At 32.2% G+C, this 22,973-nt stretch overlaps 2 protein-coding genes across 2 annotated transcripts; both read left to right on the plus strand.

The window, feature by feature from the left end:
- Nucleotides 1-611: 611 nt before the first annotated feature.
- On the plus strand, nt 612-6,434 carry LOC137821677 (synaptotagmin-2). The gene is made up of 12 exons (XM_068626386.2): nt 612-722; nt 811-909; nt 996-1,046; nt 1,116-1,239; nt 1,549-1,667; nt 2,079-2,180; nt 3,243-3,317; nt 3,797-3,873; nt 3,970-4,216; nt 4,666-5,016; nt 5,546-5,674; nt 6,206-6,434. The coding sequence occupies exons 1-12, from the start codon at nt 612-614 to the stop codon at nt 6,341-6,343; spliced, it is 1,623 nt and encodes a 540-aa protein (XP_068482487.1). The 3' UTR covers nt 6,344-6,434.
- An 11,184-nt stretch (nt 6,435-17,618) lies between these two features.
- Nucleotides 17,619-19,055, plus strand: LOC137821929 (myb-related protein 308). The gene is made up of 2 exons (XM_068626737.2): nt 17,619-18,323; nt 18,414-19,055. The coding sequence occupies exons 1-2, from the start codon at nt 18,061-18,063 to the stop codon at nt 18,928-18,930; spliced, it is 780 nt and encodes a 259-aa protein (XP_068482838.1). The 5' UTR covers nt 17,619-18,060; the 3' UTR covers nt 18,931-19,055.
- The last annotated feature ends 3,918 nt before the right edge of the window (nt 19,056-22,973 follow it).

Raw genomic sequence — 22,973 nt, forward strand, 5'->3', positions numbered from 1 at the left:
CCGTTATCGGACCACCCATCATATGTTATCTCACACAAGTTGTCGGCGTGAGGGTGTGTTGGAGATCACACATCGGCTAGAGATGATGACGATTCATTGTATATAAGTAGGTGCAAACCTCACCTTATGAGTTGATTTTATGAGGTTGAGTTAGGCTTAAAGTCCACTTTATAATATAGAAACTAATTTTAGAAACAAAAAATAATTAGTTGCAATTAGAGACCATTTTAGAGACTAAATAAATTTTTGGTTTCTAAATTAGTTTAAATTGGTAGTTAAAACATTGGTAGCTTCTATTTCATGGTTTTCTTGTCGTGTAAATGACATAAAATTAATGTTTAATTATCTTTATACCCTTAATATATTTTGTAATTACAATTTAATTTGATTTATTTAGTAAAAATAGTATTCTTTTTTAGGATAAAACAAGATTCGTTTTATACGTCTTGGTTTGAAAGTAGGAATGGTGATCCGAAGAGAGCTGAAGGATATTGGTAGTAACATATTTGTGAGGTGATTTACATTTAGCATAGAGCAAAGGAGAGAGAGAAGAAGACGAAGACGAAGAAGACGAAGAGAGAGATTGTGATCAAACAAATTTGAGAATTGAAATGGGTTTCTTCGGCACCATATTTGGGTTTTTTGGCTTTGGATTTGGGATTTCCATCGGTCTTACTATTGGTTATTTTCTCTTCATTTATGTTCAACCCAGTGATGTTAAGGTAAGAATTACATTACATCACACGGTTTCAACATAATATCTTATGTTTTTTGCTGTGCTTGTTTAAGTTTTGCACTTATGTATGGTAGGACCCTGAAATAAAACCATTGGCAGAGGAAGATTCAGAAAATGTAGAGCGAATGATTCCTGAAATACCACTTTGGATAAAGAATCCAGACTTTGATCGAGTAAGCAATTGATTACACTTTATGTTCATCTTTTGTTATGATCTTTTGCAGAATTGCAATGTTGTTGAATGGTGTTTTTCATGCAGGTTGATTGGCTTAACAAACTTGTTGAATATATGTGGCCATACCTAAACAAGGTGTTCAATTTTTATATATATTAACTCAGCTTCAACAGTGTTTGATTGTTTGAGCATGTGGTTTCTCAGGCTATATGCAAGACAGCAGAGACCATTGCAAAGCCTATAATTGATGAGCAAATACCACAATATAAAATTGACTCTGTTGAATTTGAAGAGCTAACACTAGGGTCATTGCCGCCAACTTTTCAAGGTTAATTTATGTGGGTGGCATGCATTTTTGGATGAAAACCTTTTAGTTTGCACAAACAAATTGCTAAATATTATTTTTCTTATTTGTAAAGTATTTTAATCACATTTTAGAAATTAAATTTTGTTCTCAAGATAAATCATATTTTTTGGAGGGAGGTTATGTTACAACAAAGTGTTTTTGATGATAAATAAATAAAGAATCTCAAAAATTGTATTAAATATTTAGATCTAATTTGATTTTCACTTATATGATATATTTTATATGAGTTTTCTCACGTTTCTCTTTGAATGCATGATTTATTCTCAATAGGAATGAAAGTTTACGAGACCGAAGAGAAAGAGTTAATCATGGAGGTTTCTGTAAAATGGGCAGCAAATCCTAATATCATTGTTGCTGTTAAGAAATTTGGGTTGAAAGCAACCATCCAGGTGAATATTTCATAGTATGGAAATGAATATATTAATAAGTGAACTTTAAGACTAACTCAACTCTATAAAACCGGCTAATGAGGTTGAGTTAGGCTTAAAGTCAACTTCTTAATATGGTATTAGAGTCATTTCAAGTCTATCCTAGCGAGTGTTTGTGTTACGACTATCGTGTCATCCGCTATCGAACCACTCATAATATATAGTTTCATGCACGAGTTGACAATCTTGGCATGAGGATGTGTTGGAGATCCCACATTAACTAGAAATTAAAGTCTTTCATAGTATATAATTGGGTGTAAACTTAACCTCATTAAACTGATTTTATGGGATTGAATTAGATTTAAAGTTCATTATATACTCAGAAACTTATATATGTTTCTTGATTTTAAGATTTTTTATTTTATTTTTCAGGTGATGGATCTGCAAGTTTTTGTTTTACCACGTATTACTTTGAAACCTTTGGTTCCAAGTTTTCCATGCTTTGCCAGTATTTATGTGTCTCTCATGGAAAAGGTTAGTGTTGATTTGTTATTGCTTTCCCTACCCACTTATCACTTAAATACATGTAAAACATTTTATTTACTCATAACATATACTGTAATATTATATAGCTTTGTAATGTTTGTGTAAGTGCAACTTTTGAGACCAACATGAATATCAAGTGCAATTTTTTTGTAGGTAATTCCATTCTTATGAAAAAAGGAAATAATGATTTTTCTTTTTGTAATATTTAAGTAGTGTAATAATATAAAAATACAATGCAGTATTTTATCGTTGGAACTGATTAAATCTTAAAAACATCACTTTTTTTGAAAAACTTTTAGATCGTAGTTTAATTAATCAATATTGTTATTTATGAGTGATATCATACTTGGTAACTTGTTTTCACACCACTTAGTAACGTAGATAATCATTGCACTTGGTATATCAAAATGATGCATAAAGTCATTAAGATATTAAACATTTAAAAACTGAAAATATTGTTCTAAAATTAATTCTTTTTTTAGCAACTGACATGTTATTAAAATGACACTTGTTTTCATTTCTTTTTGGTTGTTTGAGCATTAAAAGAAAAAAATGATGATTGGACCTTTTTAGGTATTTTTCTTTTCTTCATGTCTTAGTAAATGATATGAAAAAGTCACACACAAATTTATCATTTTTTTTAATCAACAAAGAATAAACTATTATTTATACCTCGCCAAATTATATTTGACGTCTAATTTTTTTTTATAGTACATAATGCTCCTAAGAGGTAAACACGGTAGTATTTTTTAAAAAAAATGTTATATTTATATGTATAATGTGTGATTATGGTATTATATATATGAATGTGTAATGAGGGATATTGCAAAATTAAAGAAAAAAAAGACGAGTGTAGCTTAATCTTTTAGTTTTGTAGTAAACCTTATTAATATGATAATCATCAACTTTTATTCTCATACTTACTATGCTTATTTTATTTAGAAAGTTAACTATAGTTTATCTCATTATTTGTGCAAAAATTATTTGTTTTTATTACAACACTTAAATGATTACATTTGCATTTTTGCTTTGACATCTTTCATCATGTAGCCCTATGTTGACTTTGGGCTGAAGCTTCTAGGGGCTGATCTTATGTCTATTCCTGTACTTTACAAGTTTGTTCAGGTATACAACTCATATTTTATACTTTTATTTCATTCTTATGTAATTCAGTTAAAGTTGATTATACTTGTCATTTTAGAATAAGAGCATTCATCTCCCTTAGTAATATATAGTATTTTCTTTGTAAAAGTGAAATAGTGATTACTTGTGATCAGTATAATATTTTTAAATATCATAAACAACAACAAACATGTTACACAAAATAGAAAAATAAATAATACTAAACAAAGATGAGATGAATACAAAAAGAAAATATGCAAGTAGTGCTCAATTATAAGGTTTTGAAGATTGATGGTTTAGGTTTAGAAATATAATTTATTCATTTTGAAAAAAAAAAATTAAGGACGTTATTTTAAAACATTAAGTGGTATGAAAATAACAATTAGGTTATGTGTTTACTTTTTGCTTTTTAAGTTTAGTTATTACAAGGTAATTGAAAGATTTATGACTTTTGAACAACTTTATAAGATTGTTGTTTTCAGGAACTTATCAAGGATCAAGTTGCAAATATGTATCTGTGGCCCAAAACTTTAGATGTTGAAGTTATGGATCCGACGAAGTATGTTTATGCATTATCTACAGTATTTTTATCTTACGTCTTTATGATGCTTTCGTTTTTGCTATTTTATATTAATGAACTTTGTTGGGATTTTAGAGCATTGAAGAAACCTGTTGGGATTTTAAATACAAAGGTGTTAAGAGCAATGAAGTTAAAGAAGAAAGATCTTCTGGGTGCATCTGACCCTTATGTGAAGTTAACACTTACCGATGATAAATTGACATCGAAAAAAACTACAGTAAAGCATAAGAACTTGAATCCTGAATGGAACGAGGAATTTAGCCTGGTTGTTAAAGATCCCGAGACCCAATCTCTAGAGTTTCATGTTTATGACTGGGAGCAGGTTGATTTCTACGTCTGATTCTATAAATTTTTACTATAAGAAAATCATGAAATAGAAATTAATTTTAAAAACAAAAATAATTAGTTGTTATAATGATTAAATTACATATCATTTTAAATACTTTGAAAAATTTTGGTTTCTAAATTAGTTTCTATTATTGTTAGATGGTTTCTAAATTAGTATCTAATTAGCTACCAAAGTTTTTGCTACCAAATTTAAAATCTAAATAATTGGTAGTTAAAACCTTGGTAGTTAATTACATAGCAATTTTAAAACTAATTTAGAAACTAAAAACTTTTTGCATTCTCTAAAATTTTTCTTAATTTAATCATTATAACAACTAATTTTATTTTGATTTTAAAATTAGTTTCTATTTTTTCTTACAGTGTTTATCCATATATTATATTATAATTATACATTTGGATTGAATATTATTTTTGCACACGTAGGTTGGGAAGCATGACAAGATGGGTATGAATATGATTCCTTTGAAAGATCTTGTATCCGAAGAACCTAAACTTTTTACTCTTGACCTTTTGAAAAACATGAATCCAAAGGATGCTCAAAATGAGAAGTCTAGAGGGCAAATTATTATGGAATTGACATATAAACCATTTAGGGCTGAAGACTTGGCCAAAAGTTTTAAACAAGCACACTCGATAAAAGATCCTCCCGAAGGCACTCCTCCTGGTGGAGGTTTACTTGTAGTTATAATCCATGAAGCTCAAGACGTTGAAGGAAAGTACCATACTAATCCCCACGTACGTCTTATTTTCAAAGGAGAAGAGAGAAGGACTAAGGTAATAGTCTCAATAGAATCATTATACTTCTATGTTTTTATTTTTCTTTTACACAAATCATTAAAATTAAAATATAATGTTAGAGATTTCACATCGACTAAAGATGATGACATTTCATTGTATATAATTAGTGGGTGTAAATCTCATCTTATGAATCGATTTTATGGGATTGAGTTAGACTTAAAGTCTACTTCGTAATATAGTTATCACACCACCCATAATATGTTGTCTCACCCACGATATATGGATGCAAACCTTACTTCATGAGTCGGGGGTTGAGTTAGGCTTAAAGTTCACTTTGTAATATATAAAAATAAATTTGTAATTACTATCAATTTTATTTAATCCAAAATTATTTTTGTTTCTCTATTAAACTCGTTTTTTTCACTAATTAATAAAAATTATTGTAGATTCTACGTACAATTTTTTTATTTAAATAGTAAATACATGTTACAGTCAATCTTGATATGAAATTAGTTTGTGTGTGATATGATATTGATGAATGCATGTTTACTGTTAAAATTTATAGATAATGAAAAAAAGTAGAGATCCAAGATGGGAAGAAGAGTTTCAATTTTTGGTGGAAGAGCCTCCCACCAATGATAAATTACATGTGGAAGTTGTTAGCACTTCGTCGCGAAGCCTTCTACGTCAAAAGGTACATGATTTACAACTTTTGTCATTAATTATTTATGAAAATTTTAAAACATTTTAGCGATCTAAAATAAAAATATATGATCCAAAGTTATTAAAAAAATTCAAAAAATGTGTTAATGTTTTGCTTCTATAAAGTATGATGCAATTTGTTTATAAACTTTATTGTATTTATCGTAACTAATTTTTAATGCTAAAGTATACAAAGTTTTAAAGGTAGATGTACCTTGTTTTTATTTCGTAAGAGGATATTTTTCAAGGTATTGCAATTAAATTGAATTTCATTGGTTGTGTATCTTTGTATGAATCTTCGAGATTATAAGGTCATGTATTTTAGTTTGATTCTTTTAAATCATTAGCATTTTACTTTATAAAATAAATTGTTTTGGTTTTTTTAGATTTTACTTTTGTTCCGTTATCTTGTCTAACAGAGGACTATTTTTCACATGAAATCATGTTCTAATTTAGTTCCTAAAATATGTGAAAATCATTGTTTATCTTATACACTAATTATTGTTTTGTTTTGTGACACTAGGAATCTTTGGGCTATGCTGACATTAGTCTTATGGACGTTGTTGCGAACAATAGAATCAACGAAAGACATCATCTTATAGACTCCAAGAATGGTCGTATCCAAATAGAACTACAATGGAGAGCTTCACAAGCTAATTAACAAAATTCTTCATGGATTTGCTCTTTTTTCTTCTTTTGAAATTGAGTTTTACATGCAAATAGAGAATTAAGGATGAAAATAACAATTATTGGGATATAATTAAAGTAGGTTGGTTTATTTGTTAATCATGTACATGCTTGTAAAAAAATTCATTAGAAAACATAATTACATACATGATTAATAACATATGATTTGACTTGGACATAAATCATATGATAAATGCACGACACAATGGAGTTTGAACTTGTGTCCTTTGTCAATTTTATATAATTTGTGGAACATTTTTCATTTGCATAACATTGTGTGGGAAAAACACGTGATAGGAAAGCATTTAGACTAAGTTATTGAGTTGTTAAAGTGTCAATAAATGATTATTTTATAATCTCCTTTGAAATTTTAATAAGAGAGATGCAATTTAATAAATCTAAATATTTTTATTATGTATAAATTTTCATTTATGTTAAAACTATAATTCTTTTTTATTTATTTATTTATGTGTTCAATCAATATTTGAAAATAAGGATATTTGACTTTAACTTTTATGAAATATCTCTCCATAATCACTAATCAATGGATGATTATTGAATTGTCTCTTTAGGTGAGTATAAAATATGAAAAGAACCATGATATTTTGTCATGTAATAACTTTTTATATTCACTATTTTATCCTTTATCCTTTCATCATCTATATAAAAAAAAATATTTATTAATGAACTTATTATCTTTAAAAGTAATTTATCAAATGGTTGGTATGATTGTCAAAAACGAATTCTCATAAAAAGTAAGTACCATTTACAAGGTTGCTTTTTTGTTTGTTTTGCATAATATAAATTTAAATGTAACAAAAAAAAGTAACCCGATACTTAAGTGAAAATGTAAAAAAAATAAAAATTAATGAAATACTAATTTTATTCATGAACAAAGATGTATGCATAATAAATTACCTAAACATGTTGGAAAGATATTTAAGTAAATAAGGGATCTAAATCTTTATTAACTTAATCTAGCCAAGGTTTCAAAAACAATTTTATTTTGATTACATAAAGTCTAATTGTTTCATTTGTTTACAATACATATACTTAATTACATTATTAAGAATTGAGAATTGATTATTTTAAAGAGGGTAACTTCCCTACCGTGGCAAAGACAATTTGTTGGAGATCCCACATCGACTAGATATTAAAGTCTTTCATAGTATATAAGTGGGTGCAAACCTCACCTCATCGAGCCGGTTTTATGGGGTTGAGTTAGGCTTAAAGTCCACTTCGTAAAATGGTATCGTAACCCGCTCTGCTCTCCACTACGACTGGTTCTCTTCTATCTCTACGTTGGTAAAGGGCTTGTTTGTCAGATACAGGAGAAATGTACTACGAAGATGATTGGTCGCTGCATTGGTCTTATGCGGTTCTTCATTCTGTGCATCTTATAAATCGTCTTCCTTCTCCTGTCATTCAAAATGAATGCCCATATAAACTAATGCATGGAAGGACTCCTGATCTTTACAATATTAAAGTGTTTGGATGTCTTTGTTTTGCTTCTACCCTTGAGCAAAGCAGACACAAGCTTGATCCCAGGGCACGCAAATGTATCTTTCTTGGTTTCAAGCATGGTACTAAAGGTTATGTGGTTATGGATGTTCATTCTAGAGAAATATTTGTATCAAGAAATGTGATATTCTATGAAACCTAATTTTGTAACTCAAAAAGCGAAAACAGTGATGAAACTACTCTTGAAGACACTGATTTTACAATGTATGATGCTACCTCTTCCAAACCCACTATGACAAAGGAAAACACTGAATAAGAAGAACCCAGACGATCCACAAGAGTCAAGAGACCACCAACTTACTTGGAAGATTACCATCACAGCATAATGGCTTCACCATGCAACAATGCAACGCAGAAAACCAAGGCATTGTACCCTCTTAGCTCTGTTATATCTTACAAGAATTTGGCATAACATCATTTAAAGTATGCTTTATCAATTTCATGTCAAAATGAACATCGAAACTATAAGGAAGCCAAGCAATATCTAGAATGGATGGAAGCCATGAAAGCTGAAATAAAGGCTCTTGAAGAGAATGAAAGTTGGAAGATTACGGAACTCCCACCAAACAAGATAGCCATTGGATGCAAGTGGGTATTCAGAATCAAACGAAAAGCTAATGGAGACATAGAAAGATACAAAGCAAGGCTTGTGGTGAAGGGATACACACAGCATGAGGGCATTGATTACATGGAAACCTACTCACCGGTGGCAAGACTCACAACGATTCGCACCATCCTTGCAGTTGCCTCCACCATGGACTGGCATCTTGGACAACTCAATGTCAACAACGCCTTCTTGCACAGTGACTTAGAATAAGAAGTTTATATGGAAATTCCACCAGGTATTGCTTCCAACAAAACACATCAGGTATGCCGATTGATGAAGTCTCTTTATGGTCTAAAACAAGCAAGCAAATGCTGGTATGACAAGCTCACTTCTTTTCTTTATTCCATCAAATTTACTCGCTCTAAAGCTGGCAACTCTCTCTTCGTAAGAAACACTGAAGGTTCTTTCATTGCTCTACTTGTATATGTTGATGACATCCTCATCGCTGGAAACAATGCCAATGAGATCAATATTGTAAAGGGTTCTTTAGATGCAGCCTTTAAAATAAAAGACTTAGGTCACTTAAAGTTTTTCCCAGGACTTGAGATAGCTATGACTGGAGAGGGAATTCATATTTGTCAATGTAAATATGCTCTTGAGATTTTGGCAGATGCAGTAATGCTGAGTGCAGAGCCAACGGCCACACCCATGGTGCAAAAGAATGAAAAACTGTTTGACGGAAATACAGAGGTACATGACATGTTCTTGTATAGAAGAATCATTAGAAGATTGCTCTACTCAGTAAATACACGACCATACATTAGCTTTGCTGTGCAATTCCTTAGCCAGTTTGTTGAATCTTCTACGAAGGCACACCACCAAGCTGCACAGAGGATCCTCCGTTACATAAAGGCTTCTCCAACACAAGGACTATTTTATCCCAAAAACACCAATTTACAGATCAAGGCATTCAGTGTTCAGACTGGGCGTCATGCATTACAACACGACGTTCCACCACAGGATTCTGTATTTTCCTTGGAGAATCCTTGATATCATGGAGAACCAAGAAACAAAACACCATATCTCGCTCTTCATCTGAAGCTGAATACCAAGCTCTTGCGGCTTCTAATTGCGAAATTCAATGGTTGAGTTTCTTGCTCGAAGATCTACATGTAACCACTAATGGAGTTGCTAGCTTATTCTGTGACAGACAGTCAGCAAGGCATATAACACAAAATAACAATTTCCATGAACGAACCAAACATATAGAGATAGATTGCCATGTAGTAAGGGAGAAGCTTCATGAAGGTCTCTTTCACTTACTACCAATCAGCACTGAAGATCAACCTGCAGATCTTCTTACCAAATCTCTTAACAGAGAGATTTTTTTCAAATTTCTTTCCAAGCTAGGTGTGTCAAACATTCACCCACCAGCTTGAGGGGGTGTTTTAGTATTTCTGTTTTATGTTGGATTGGACCGAAACCATTGGGCTGAGCTTTTATCTCTTTTAGTTTATGTCTATGTATATTTGTTGGCTCAGTGTGAGGCACTAAGTAAGATGTCCACGTGTAAAAAGTCATGCAAAGTAAATGAGTTAGAATAATATTCAGATTCTCTCTCTCCTTAGCACTATTCATCATCGTCTTCTTCTTTCACCTTTACGCTTCAACAACCATAAAACATATGTAGAACGTCAAAATGGTATCAGAGCCATTTCGAGCTTATCCTAGCGAGTGTTTGTGTTGGGCCTATCGTGCCACCCGCTATCGGGCCGCTATCGGACCACCCATAATATATAGTCTCACGCACGAGTTGGCAGTCTCGGCGTGAGGGGGGTGTGTTGGAGATCCCACATCGACTAGAGATTAGAGCCTTTCATAGTATATAAGTGGGTGCAAACCTCACCTCATCGAGCCGGTTTTATGGGGTTGAGTTAGGCTTAAAGTCCACTAGTTAAAACCTTGATTGCTAATTAGATACCAATTTAAAAACTATTTAACAATAATATAAACTAATTTAGAAACCAATTTTTTTTAGTTTCTAAAATGGTCCCTAATTTATATACTATTGCAACTAATTATTTTGGTTTCTAAAAATTGGTTTTTATTTCATGATTTTCTAGTAGTGAATATTCATTTCTACGCTTACCTTTTTTCTCCCTTTCCTTCCCATATTACCTTTCAGCAATTCATCTTTGCAGTTTCATGCTCAATCTTCTGCTATTCGCATCTCTCTATGTGCATCAAATGTATGGATCTATTTTAATTTTTGCCAATATTACAATCCCCATTCGGGGAATAATCCAGTCTCCTTTGTCTTAGATTTTATGGCACATGAAGTGAAGGCCATGCATGCAAAGGTATATATATATATATATATATATATATATATATATATATATATATATATATATATGCATATTTCTACCAGGTGAACATTGTCTTCATCGAGTTCCCATGAAAACAGATGCATATTGTCTTATTGGGAGTTAGTTAGAGAAGCAGGAAGGGGAGGTTAGATACACTGAATAATATTTTCCTGGGTTTAACGATGATTTCTGATGTGATGCAATATTAAGCATTAATCTTTATGTACTAAAAAGTGATACACTTCTTATCCTAATTTAATAAAAGGAACACACACATTAGAAAACATAGTGAAATTTGAAACCATTCATAAGAGATTATATTATCGAAGATACTCTATTTACTTTACAATAATGATAATAAGAGAGGTAATACCTAAATTCTCTATCACACCCATCATTTGTTTGTGGGCTAAAATATTCAATTTCTACTCTTGTTCTGAATTCTTTAAATAAAAATAATAGGATGAGTTGGCTTAAACAAGCCATTTTCACTTCTATGCTATGTTAAATATCATCTGATATGGAATGGAGTGAAGCATACTGTAGTTACTATTCCATTGTTATAATATTTTATGATTGAATTGGGAAAAAAAGGAGTTTGGTTCTTTCCCATACCTCCCAAATTGGAGGAGTGAAAAAGATAGGTGTTGTAGCTAACTAGCTATGTGTGCAATATTTCCTCTTACCATTATTCTGTACAAGTTTGTAGCCTAAAATCTCTAGGTTGGAATTTGTTTCACTTATTTCGAATGCCTACATATATATTGAACCTACTGCTGTAAATTATCGTAAAAATAATATACTTCTTCATGACTCAAGACACTCTTTCCTGCACTGCTAAGAAAACCTTAAGCTTTCCTTCACTACAGTCATAACCACCTTCCTCAGTTGATTTCACTGTTTCTGCATTTTTTTGTAGAACTGCATCCAAGCCAGCCACCATTCTCCACTTTAGACTTCTGTTCACCACCAGTTTTTAGACCGACAACACGACTGACCATCACTACATTAGTACAACACTGGGCCACCCACCATCAGAAACCATTTCACTTGTTCTCACATATTCTTTTTCTTGGCATGTCAGAGATACATGTGTTTTGGTAGATTGCAGTGTGACCATTTCAGGTGTCTTATTTCAAATTCTGTCCCTAATCACATTATTTGTTCTTGTTGGTTTCATAGTTGTGAGGGACCTAAGACCGTTTTGCTGCCTCATGGTTCAACCGAACCGATTTGAGAATTCATGAACTTTCAAATGGATTTGCACACCCCTTTGGCAGGATGAGTAAGCATCTTTTAAAGTTTATGCCGAAATCTTACAAAGAGCGGGTTTGCTCCTAGTTCAAGAGGCAACAGGTGACTGTACTAGCTCAAATTCCAAAGTACCTTTGGTTATTATGGCACCGCTGCTATCTAGTGATCCTTAATTACAAGTATGAATTTTGTAACAGGGTGAAGTAGACTTCACATTGTTGATCTCTCTTGTATATATAATGCTGCTACATGAATTCATTTTTGCAGTTTCACTATCTGCGTATTTGTGCTTAGTGTCAATAAGAGTGACGTGACAGTCATTATAGAGATATGAATAGCTTAAGAGTAATATCTAAACAAAGGCAATTGTGGTTATATCTAAATAAAAATATTTCTATTCTATAAGTGGGTTATGAGCCGGTTTTATGGGGTTGGGTTAGACTTAAAGTACACTTTGTAATATGGTATGAGAACTATTTTCAAGTCTATCCTAGCAATTGTTTGGTGGACTTATCAGGTCACCCGCTATCGGACCGTTATCGGACCACGCACGAGATGTCACTCTCGACGTGAGGGGGTGTGTTGGAGATCTCACATCAACTAATGATGAGCATATTTCATTGTATATAAGTGGGTGCAAACCTCACCTCATGAACCGGTTTTATGGGATTGAGTTAGACTTAAAGTCTACTTCGTAATATGGTATTTTCAAGTCTATCTTAACAATTGTTTGGGGTGTGTTGGAGATTCCACATCTACTAGAGATTAGAGCATGCAAACCTCAACTTATGAATTGGTTTTATGGAATTGAATTAGGCTTAAAGTCTACTTTATAATAAAATATCTTAGATTTGAGTTGAAAAAGCAAATTCTGGACAGATTAGGAGTCTAGTTAAGTAGACTTGGTGAGAGAGAGAAAGCTCTATTGCAGGTTTATGTCTTTGATATCACAAAACAAATCGCAGGGAAAACACCCGAGATAGTAGTGTTTATGATAATAAGTAGTTGAAATGAGATGGATAATCATGTCCTTTAACTTTAGACGAGCCTTCCCGTGACTTGGTACTTGTGTTTTTTATTTATCAATCCAAAATCAAATGTATTTGTCTATGAAGCAAAATGTTGTTTAAATCCAAACATTGGCATTGCGATAAGATGAGTTTTGTGAATGGGGTTGTTTTTCCTACACGATGTTGGTTCAGAGGAATTCACGCTTACTGCTCAAACTAACAACCTGTTACTATTGGTACTCGTATATTGCAGTATGTCCGAATTAAAAAGGAAAGAAAGGGGAAAAAATAAAAAGGAGAAGAACGAAAGACCTAAGGAACAACGTGAGACAGGTCGAGATAGATCTGTATCTGCAGTTGGTGTCTGTCAATCACAATAATGTTACCAAACTCCATAAAAATAATTGTCGTATGTGAAGAACATATTTCTTGAATCACGAATGATAACTATTAACTCTTTATCCACCCTATAGTCATATACGTGTCGATGAAGCAGACATATCGAAAAAGGTTGGGGTTTTGGGAGACCCACGTGGGAAGGACAACCAAAGTGGTAGGTAAGGGTTCTCAGGACAACCTCCCACAAGTACCTAAGCACATGACATACTCTTTTTGCTGTGTTGGCTCTCACTACATACACTCAAACAATCATGTAAATGCAATTTTTTGCCCACAATTTCTTCCTAATCAACATCACTCAATCCCTTTTTCTATTCATACTTTCCCCTCAAAAATTTCGAGATTCCTATTTGGGTGGTCTTCTTATTGGAAATAATTTTGCATGGTGTCTCCATGAGGATTAGGTATTCCTTACACTTTTTAGTTGGTTTTCAATGGAGATCCACAAAAAAAACTCTATGATGCTTAAGTATATGGAGTATAAAAATGATAAATACTTAACAATAGGAAAGTTAAAAGTAGGAGATAAAATGATAATATATATTTATAAATTTTTAGGTGATTGTCTTTTAAGTTAGGCTATATGATTGTCTTCATTGTTTTATAAATAATTATTCATAAAAACTTTTGAGTAAACTGTTCTATTCATAATTATCAATGATAACTGTTCTAAACAGAAATTCTCTGCCTAAAATATCAAAAGTGGTTAAAGATAGAAATACCATTTCATTGGTCAGTATTCAATGTATTAGCTCATATTTTCAACAACATATTACATAGTATATATGGGTATATTCTTAACCTCCATCTTACGGTTATGATTCTGTCTTAACTGAGTATTTAAGGCTAATTACTATGAATCCCATGTCTCTTACCATAATGTCCGCCTACTATGACGATCAGCAACCGATCTTGATATACTCAGAATCAGGTCAGGCCATATCCTTACAATAACAATGAAAACTCTTCGAGGAGATGTATTCAATTATCTGAACTCTTTAACATTTTCATACATATGAGTTTTTGATGTGAAATTACTATGCCCTTGTGTTGTTCCTCCTTTTTGGGTTTGGGTTACCAATGTAGGTTGATTGATAATTTCGAATAACAATACCCCAACTCATAAGCAACCTTGCTGAGACTCAATTTACTAATTATTAATGTCATTAGTTATGCGTTTTATCCTGTTTATTGTCCCTCACTTTATCATTACAACTATTGCTCCCCTCCCTCTTATCGTTATGACTTCTCTATGATTAGGTTGGAATGAATATAATTGTACTAAAATTGATCTAACTCCACCAATTCACCCCTAAAGACATTTATAGAGTGAAATACCTGTAATATAATTTTTTTTTTCTAAAACTAGAGTATGCAACAAAAAGCCATTTTTATACTGACATAAAAACTGACTGGTTTCTATCACGTGTCATATTTCTGTAAACTAAAGTTTCCTTCTCTTTGTTTATTCTCCCTCACCGTACAAATCACAACTTCATTCTCTACTTTTCTTAATTCTTATACTAAACTTGAAAGTAATGGCTATTTTAAAATAGTATAATAGATTCCCACTGTCCCAATTGAACTATTCTATTCTTAACGGCAACTAGGGTGGATGACCAGACTTTTCCCCCTCCTACCCCAAAATTCAACATATGTAAATTATTGAAAGTATGGGTAATCACAACTTAACCAAATTAAAAGTTTGTACAAAAACATTCTAACCAAATCAACATAATAATTTCTTTGGACAAAGTTTATGAATAGAATTATTATTTTAAATAGGGTTCATCTATCTCAATTTAAGATGATCTAATAATTATATGACTAGGCGATCCAGTGATTCATCTATAATACTCAAAAAGCACATTAAGTGTAAAAAAAACAAAGATGTTGAAAAATTCTCTTTTTTAATTTATTATTTTTGCTAACTTCTATTTATCGTAAATAAAATTTTGGACATTGATTAATTGAATTTACTATTGAATTAAGTAGGAAACGACTTAAAGTCAATTAACATGCATTTGATTGTTTACAATGAACCGAATTTAATTTGATTGTGGAATCCATAGCTATCACCAATAAAAATTAATTAGTTGTTTGACTTAATTTTATAAAATTCTAACAAAATGGAATGACCCACCAATTAGAAGGCTTCTGTGAGTATTGTCTACTTACAAGTTGAGGTCAATTACCTTTATGAACCATAGCCTTTCACCACTTGTGTTCTTACTTTCGTCATATAAATTCAAAAGTTTGTAATAAAACAATTGCACTGCAACCTTGGAAACCAATAGGCAAGTTTTCTAGGACCAAACAGAATGTGTTGGGTGGTACCTATGGCCAGATTGTGTGAAGAAGACAACCTAGTATGAAAACTTGTAAGGAATTAAAAAATTTCAAACTCTGCCCTCATCAACAAATTAAAGGTTGGCTACCTTACTAGGCTAGCGTTTGAGACGAAAAAAATTAGACGAGAACAGAAATTGGATGACAAAGACAAAGATTTAGACCAGGAACTAAAAGACACATGATCTGACCAAACCAAAACGTAAAAAACGAGGCAAAAACTAAGAATGAAAAAGGACCAAGACGGAGAAGGTGAAAGATAAATATTTTCATCAAGAAAGCTATTAGTTGTTAGCTGTTGGTTTTTAATGAAGAAACCTAAGATTGAAAGCAGAGTGCGTTTATTTTGATATGAACCCAAATCAATTTATTGATTGGAGTTTTATATTTTTGAGTTTGGTACAGAGCAACAAGTGCACCTGTATAAATGAATGTGGTGTTATAAGGAGAGAGTGAGTATTGAAAAAAGTGGTTGGTTTTTGTAAAGGCTTCATTATTTTGTTGGGAGTGGCAATCTAAATCATGGTGTTGTTCAACATGTAACCGAGAGTAGAGTGGGACTAGAATTGCAAGGAGTGTGAGATAAAGAGTGAAAAGGTGGATGAAATCATGATAACTAGCAATCTTTTCTCCTCCCTACTTCAACCCAACTTTTACCTATGCCACTAACTCTTCACCATCTACTTCCAATCATATTCACCAAAATTAAATGTCAAACCCAAGAGTTATACAAAATAAAACAGATATAAAGAAAGAAAAAAAGATAAAAAGGAGGGTTTGGTTGGGTTGGGGGCAAAGATAAACGGAAGGTGGAAGGTGAACCAAAGCCCATACACAACCACTTCCATACATTCTATCATTTTATCTTTCTCTTTTTATCAATCAATTATCATCATCACCATCACCATCACCCTTCCTTCAACCCAACTTCCAACTCTTCTAGAAACCTGTCACTGTCCACACACACTATCTCTCTCTCTCTCTCTCTCATGCATGATAATGCACCAAACCAATATAATAAAGAACAGCAACTACCATTACCATCTCTATGCTTTCACACATGAATACCCAAACTACCGATACATTTCTTTCCAGGAAACTCACAACAACCAACTTACTTAAATCACTAAATCAATTTTTCCTTTTTCCTTTTTCACAATATCCAATATCTCACTTCAATCTTTTTTACTACGCCAGATGCAATATTAAACATTCCTAACTCTATTTTTCGATTAATATATGTTCATGGTTACGCACCATATCTAGTTTTATTAAACGGTATACTAATTATATTGGGCGGTTGTTACTTGGTGAAATCAGGATAACACAAAGAAAATAGTACGTCTTCTGAAGTGCAAGCTGACGACAATATTTGTAATCAATCATCTTAAAAAATAGGATAATATAATACTCTCTTTTTTTTATTCTAATTTTAAATAATTTAATAAAGAGAAATGAATCTCCAACTTGTGTTCGACGGATATTAAAAAACCTTTTCTGCTTGAATTGAAAAACAAGTAAAAGTATTTCATAAAACTACCTAACAACTTAATCTTACAAATCATTTTATAAAAGGGAAATAAATAAATAAAAAAACTCTTACAAATGATGCATATAATTTAAAGTGATTAAATGCGGAAGTAGCATAGTCCTTACGGTAATAGCAACAGCATCACATGTTAGGAGGCCATTATTGAAAAAGAATTGATAAGGGAGTGACTTTATTTGATTTTTGAATAATTTATTTATGAGGAGGAAGAGGGAAAAGGATATAAAATGATGTATTATTTATTGGTTTATGCAAAAAGGGAGAAAGTTCACATCTTCTTGCCTTGTCCATACTTTAACATATCCTTCCCAACGCATAGCTAATATCTTTTGAGGCTAAGAATAACATAATATAATAATATGAAATTATAGTACTAACAATCTAATCTAATCTAATCTCATAAAATGAATTGAGAGAGAGAGAGAGAAAGGTACCAGCCACTCTCCTCTAACCTATCTCACCAACTCACGTCTAGAAGCACCAATATCAGTAATCACTTTTTCCTTTTTCCTTTTTCCTTTTTCCTTTGTTGGGTCAAAAGCCTATAAAAATCACCTCTCAGGGCCGGCCACCCTTATTGTTCCACCAAAACCACTACACCAAAGCCAGAGAGTGATTCCAACACATACCCCATTCATTCATTCATCTGGAAGTTGAAGAAGAAGAAGAGGAGAAGAAGAAGAAAAAGAAAGGATGGGAAGGTCCCCTTGTTGTGAGAAAGCACACACGAACAAAGGTGCATGGACCAAAGAAGAAGACGATCGCCTCATAGCTTACATTAGAGCTCACGGTGAAGGCTGCTGGCGCTCTCTCCCCAAAGCCGCCGGCCTTCTCCGCTGCGGCAAGAGCTGCCGTCTCCGATGGATCAACTACCTCCGCCCTGACCTCAAACGCGGGAATTTTACAGAAGAAGAGGATGAACTCATCATCAAACTCCACAGCCTCCTTGGGAACAAGTAAGATATATATATATATAATGATAAACACCTAAACACCGAGATTATTAGCATTTGTTGGTTTATTGATGAGGTGGGTCCAAATGATAGGTGGTCTCTGATAGCCGGAAGATTGCCGGGGAGAACAGACAATGAGATAAAGAATTACTGGAACACTCACATAAGAAGGAAGCTTTTGAGCAGAGGAATTGACCCTGCAACTCACAGGCCTCTCAACGACTCTCCTCGTCAAAATCAGGTTCAAGAATCCGGCGGCGCAGCCACCATATCTTTTGCTCCCAAACAAGAGGAAAAGGAGAACGTGTTCGTGGAGGTTAAGGATTCGAAAAGTCCCACATCGGAACGGTGCCCTGACTTGAACCTTGAGCTAAGTATAAGTCCTCCCCATCCTGAGCGGGAGGAGGGTGATGATGAAGATGAATTGAAGAGTGTTGGGAGAAGCCTTTGCTTTGCCTGCAGTTTGGGTTTGCAAAACAGCAAAGACTGTTCCTGTGCCCTCAATGCCAACACTGCTAATGCCAACGCTTCTGCTGCCACTGGCTTCGATTTCTTGGGCTTGAAAACCAATCCTTTGGACTACAGAACCTTGCAAATGAAATTAAATTAAATTCAATTCATTTCAGAATCTCTCTCTCTTTCTTCTCTTCTCTTCTCTAATTTGTATAATTAATTAATTAGTTTTGGATCCATGGATGCAAATGATACAGTTCCACCCAGTACAGTTCAACACTATGTTCCTGTTCCTTCTTCTTCATTCTCTTTCCCAACTGTTAGCTACTGTTTGAAACACCACGTAGGCCTCTTCGCCTTTCACTACGATTTCGATTCCGATTCGCATCAATTCGATTACTTTAGATTCACTATATTCTGTTTTTCTTTTTGTATAGGATGGTAAACTTTCTACTCATTTTAATCTAATTTAATCATCTTACATGATATTATTAACTATTTGGTTACATGTATTTCATAATTAAATAGCACATAATTTTTTTTTTTATAATTTAGATCAATGTTTTTTTGCATCACATGTTAATCAAGGCATACTGATAAAAAAAATTGCGTCTGTTGTGCTAACTAATATCTTACGCGCATTAATTAAAAATCACAGATGTACTTAGTGTTTTTATTTCTTAAGGGTTAAGCATTTAATAGTTTAGAATGTGAGATATCATTAGTTTTGTTTCTTCAACTAATGGCAAATCTCTTTCTTAATAATTTCATTTGAGGTGTGTATATGGCATGGCATGAAGAGAGTTGAAAGTAATGGAGTTTGGTTTGTACTTGAGGATTGTGATTTGAAGAGTTAAACGAAGAAGAAGAAATGAGAGTGATAGTTGTGGGTGTGGAAAGAGTAAATGGATAAGGTGTGATAGGAAAAGAGAGTGAGTGTGGGAGCTGAATAATTAATAGGCTACCTAAATTGCGTGGATGAACTAATGTATTATTTGTATCACATCATATATATTCATTCTACCATCCTCCTAACATTTAATTATTTAGGTCACCATTCAACAAACTTCATTACTTTTGTATGTAACGGTACACATGATGAGATGTACCTACTCACATTTTCCCATTATTTTTTTTCTACCTTCTTTTCACCCTTTTCTACTTCAATTACTACATCAACCCTTTTCACAAATTTTTAATTTGCAATTACATGCAAAATTACTCTAAAACCCAACTTCATTCAAATAATTATTTTCCCACGTTAATACAATGCATATTTCTATACGATTCTAAATTTGGTGACACGTTTTTGGGTGCCCAGACCATCATAACATGCTTCTTTATCATAGTATAATAATTGAGAAATACACACCAAAAACGTGTTGGAAACAAATAATGTTAGCAGTTTTACATGTGATGCTCTTCTTCATTAAGTTGACCAAACCCAACAACAATCACCATAATTGCATTCATTAAGTACCTTAGCTAAGGTGTTGCCGTTTAAAAGAATGTTTTGTGCTAATTGTTTGGCCATTTGCCTAATAGGTTAATCTGGTAAAAAAGAATGAAATTCATTTAAAGAGTTAGTTGCACGACCTATTAATAATTAATACAGAAATTTAATAAAATTATTGAGAATTTTAAGAAAAAATAAGAGAATGTTTATTTGTGTTATTTAATATGAGTGGAGAAAAATTCAAACTTTAAGCATTAGATAATATTAGTTAAAATTCAAAAGATAATAGGACAAGAGTTTATAAAATACTTCTTTCATTAAAATCAACACACACGAAATTCTTGATGTTTTAACTAAAAGCACTGTGAATAAGTATGGTTACTTTTGGCTATAACATTTTGACGTCCTAGGAACGGTTAAAAGTCAAATTATTCCCCAAAATCACCATGAGAGGTTCTTAACCCTAAGCCCCCAAAAGAAGATTTTGCAATCTTGCAAGTAGTTGATAAATTAAGAATGCAAACCAAAATAATACAACAACAAACATAGGATTTCAAGTACTAAAAGCACACATCCTTTATTTTTGTTTAAGATTTTCTATAATTTTATTGAATATCTCTATTTTGATGATTAGTGAGTTCTAAAATCAACTTTTTTACATAAGTTACATACTCTTTTAATAGGAGATCAAACAAACTAACAATACACAACTTTGGACTTAAGCTTTTTAAGGCAAAAAACCTAATTATACTCATATTGTGGACGAGTTAACCCTTAAAAGTTTGTTAAGTTGAAACAACACCGACCCTTAGTTAACTAGAGTATTGTAAACGAGAATCAAGAAGATAAAAATCATTTTAAAACGACGTGACATTAAAACAAATTAATTAGTTAACCAAAGCATTTTGTCGTTGATCAGAGTAAGGATTTATGAAATTGTTTCAATAAGGTTACACTATCTTAGCATATATAAGCCAAGTAAAGACAAAAAAGTCTTGATATAGTGAAAAAAAGCTTACTTGTTCCATGAAATAAACAAAGCAAGAGTTAGAACACCTAAATATCATTTGTGGTATTGTAGACTTGACTAATTAAATAACGTTTGCTTTACATAATTTGTTTTTCTAGCCAAAGTTTGTTTAATACCAAGGCATGACTTGTATCAATAATTGAAAAACTTAATTCACAAGCAAATTATGTAAAGTGGGAAGGGGCTTATCATATGATTTTAATAGTTAAGTATAAAAATAATGTAACTAAGTGATATCTTTTTATCAATGCATGATGTGTGTCACTCAAAAACTTTTTGAAGGAATTATCAAAGTGAGGTGTGCACACCTTCTGTATTAGAGTTGTATTAGAGTGGTAATGAGGTGTACAAACCTCGAAGAGAGTTTTAATGGGTGTACAAATCCTTTGCGCATGTTCCAGCTTAAAATCATAACGAGGTATACAAATCTTGTGTGTATATCTCGACTTATAATCATAGTGAGACACTTAGAATCGTAATGAGATGTTCAAATCTTAATTAGAGTCATAATGAGATGTACAAACCTTATTTATATGTCCCGACTTAGAGCCTTAATAAGATACTTAAAATCGAAACAAAGTGTACAACTCTCAATTAGAATAATAATAATAAGATATACAATTTTCACGTGCATGTTCCAACTTAAAGTTGTTGAGGTACATAAAGTTGTATTTCACATACATCTCCTGATTTAAAGTCGTGATGAATGTAAGAAAAATTCAAACTTAAAAAAATAAATAATATTAATTAAATTAACTAATTAAAACTTATAAAATATATCTATAATATATATATAAACACCAAACGTTCTTGATATTTTAATTGAAAATGCTAAAAATCGTACCGAATACTTTAACATAGAAGGGGAAGAATGGTCTTCGGAGTTTGAGAAACTTGAAATAGTTAAGTGTGAACAATAAGATTAATTAAAAAGGTGGTAGGAACTAAAACACAAGGGACAGTGAAATGATCCTACCAAGCGTCCAAAATTGATCTGGCACATTAATTTAAGGTCATGTCATGATGGGGTAAGTCACTAATCTGATTGGACGTGGCGGTAGAGGATTGGATGCCTGTGCATTCATATTTATTTTTGTGTGTTTGGATTGAGGAGAAGATTTGAGGGAGTGGATTTAGAGTGATTTGAGAGAAAAGTGTAAAGAAAGTGAGGTTGTTTGAATTAGGTGTGTTTGGATTGGGGAGAGGATTTGAGGGAGTGAATTTAGAGTGATTTGAGAGGAAAGTGTAAAGAAAGTAAGGTTGTTTGGATTAGGGTATATTAGAGTGGATTTGTGAGGAAAATTTATTGAAGTTTGTGTGTGATAAGATGGTTGTAAGGAGATTTTTATTTTTTTAAAATTGTATAAAATGTAAGTTTACAAATTTACTCTTTTATTAAAAAAAATATTTTCACAAATCAAAATTAAAATTAATTTTTTTTTATTATTGATATTATTATTTAATAGATTTATTTTAATTATTATTAAACTTGTAATTTTTTTTATTTTTTTTATAATTTATTATTATTGTTGTAATATATATATATAATTTATTTTATATATATAAAGTTAAGGGTAATTTTGACTTTTTAATAATGTTATTTAAACTTTTTGTTGGTTTTGTTGCTTTTCTTCGCTGCACATCGAAGATTGTTTTTTCTACTCTCCCACAACCATTCGCTTTTCTTTCCTCACCATTACGCAGATACAAACAC

The sequence above is a fragment of the Phaseolus vulgaris genome, chromosome 9, assembly GCF_051622355.1.
Source record: "Phaseolus vulgaris cultivar YP4 chromosome 9, ASM5162235v1, whole genome shotgun sequence".
Classification (NCBI taxonomy): Eukaryota; Viridiplantae; Streptophyta; class Magnoliopsida; order Fabales; family Fabaceae; genus Phaseolus; species Phaseolus vulgaris.

What these genes read in the sequence shown, in the direction of transcription:
- LOC137821677 (XM_068626386.2), top strand. Translation starts at nt 612, where the DNA reads ATGGGTTTCTTCGGCACCATATTTGGGTTTTTTGGCTTTGGATTTGGG. An exon ending in GGTTGAAAGCAACCATCCAG is followed by an intron (nt 1,668 to 2,078) that starts GTGAATATTTCA and finishes TTTATTTTTCAG; the next exon opens with GTGATGGATCTGCAAGTTTT. An exon ending in GAAGCCTTCTACGTCAAAAG is followed by an intron (nt 5,675 to 6,205) that starts GTACATGATTTA and finishes TTGTGACACTAG; the next exon opens with GAATCTTTGGGCTATGCTGA.
- LOC137821929 (XM_068626737.2), top strand. Translation starts at nt 18,061, where the DNA reads ATGGGAAGGTCCCCTTGTTGTGAGAAAGCACACACGAACAAAGGTGCA. An exon ending in CACAGCCTCCTTGGGAACAA is followed by an intron (nt 18,324 to 18,413) that starts GTAAGATATATA and finishes TCCAAATGATAG; the next exon opens with GTGGTCTCTGATAGCCGGAA.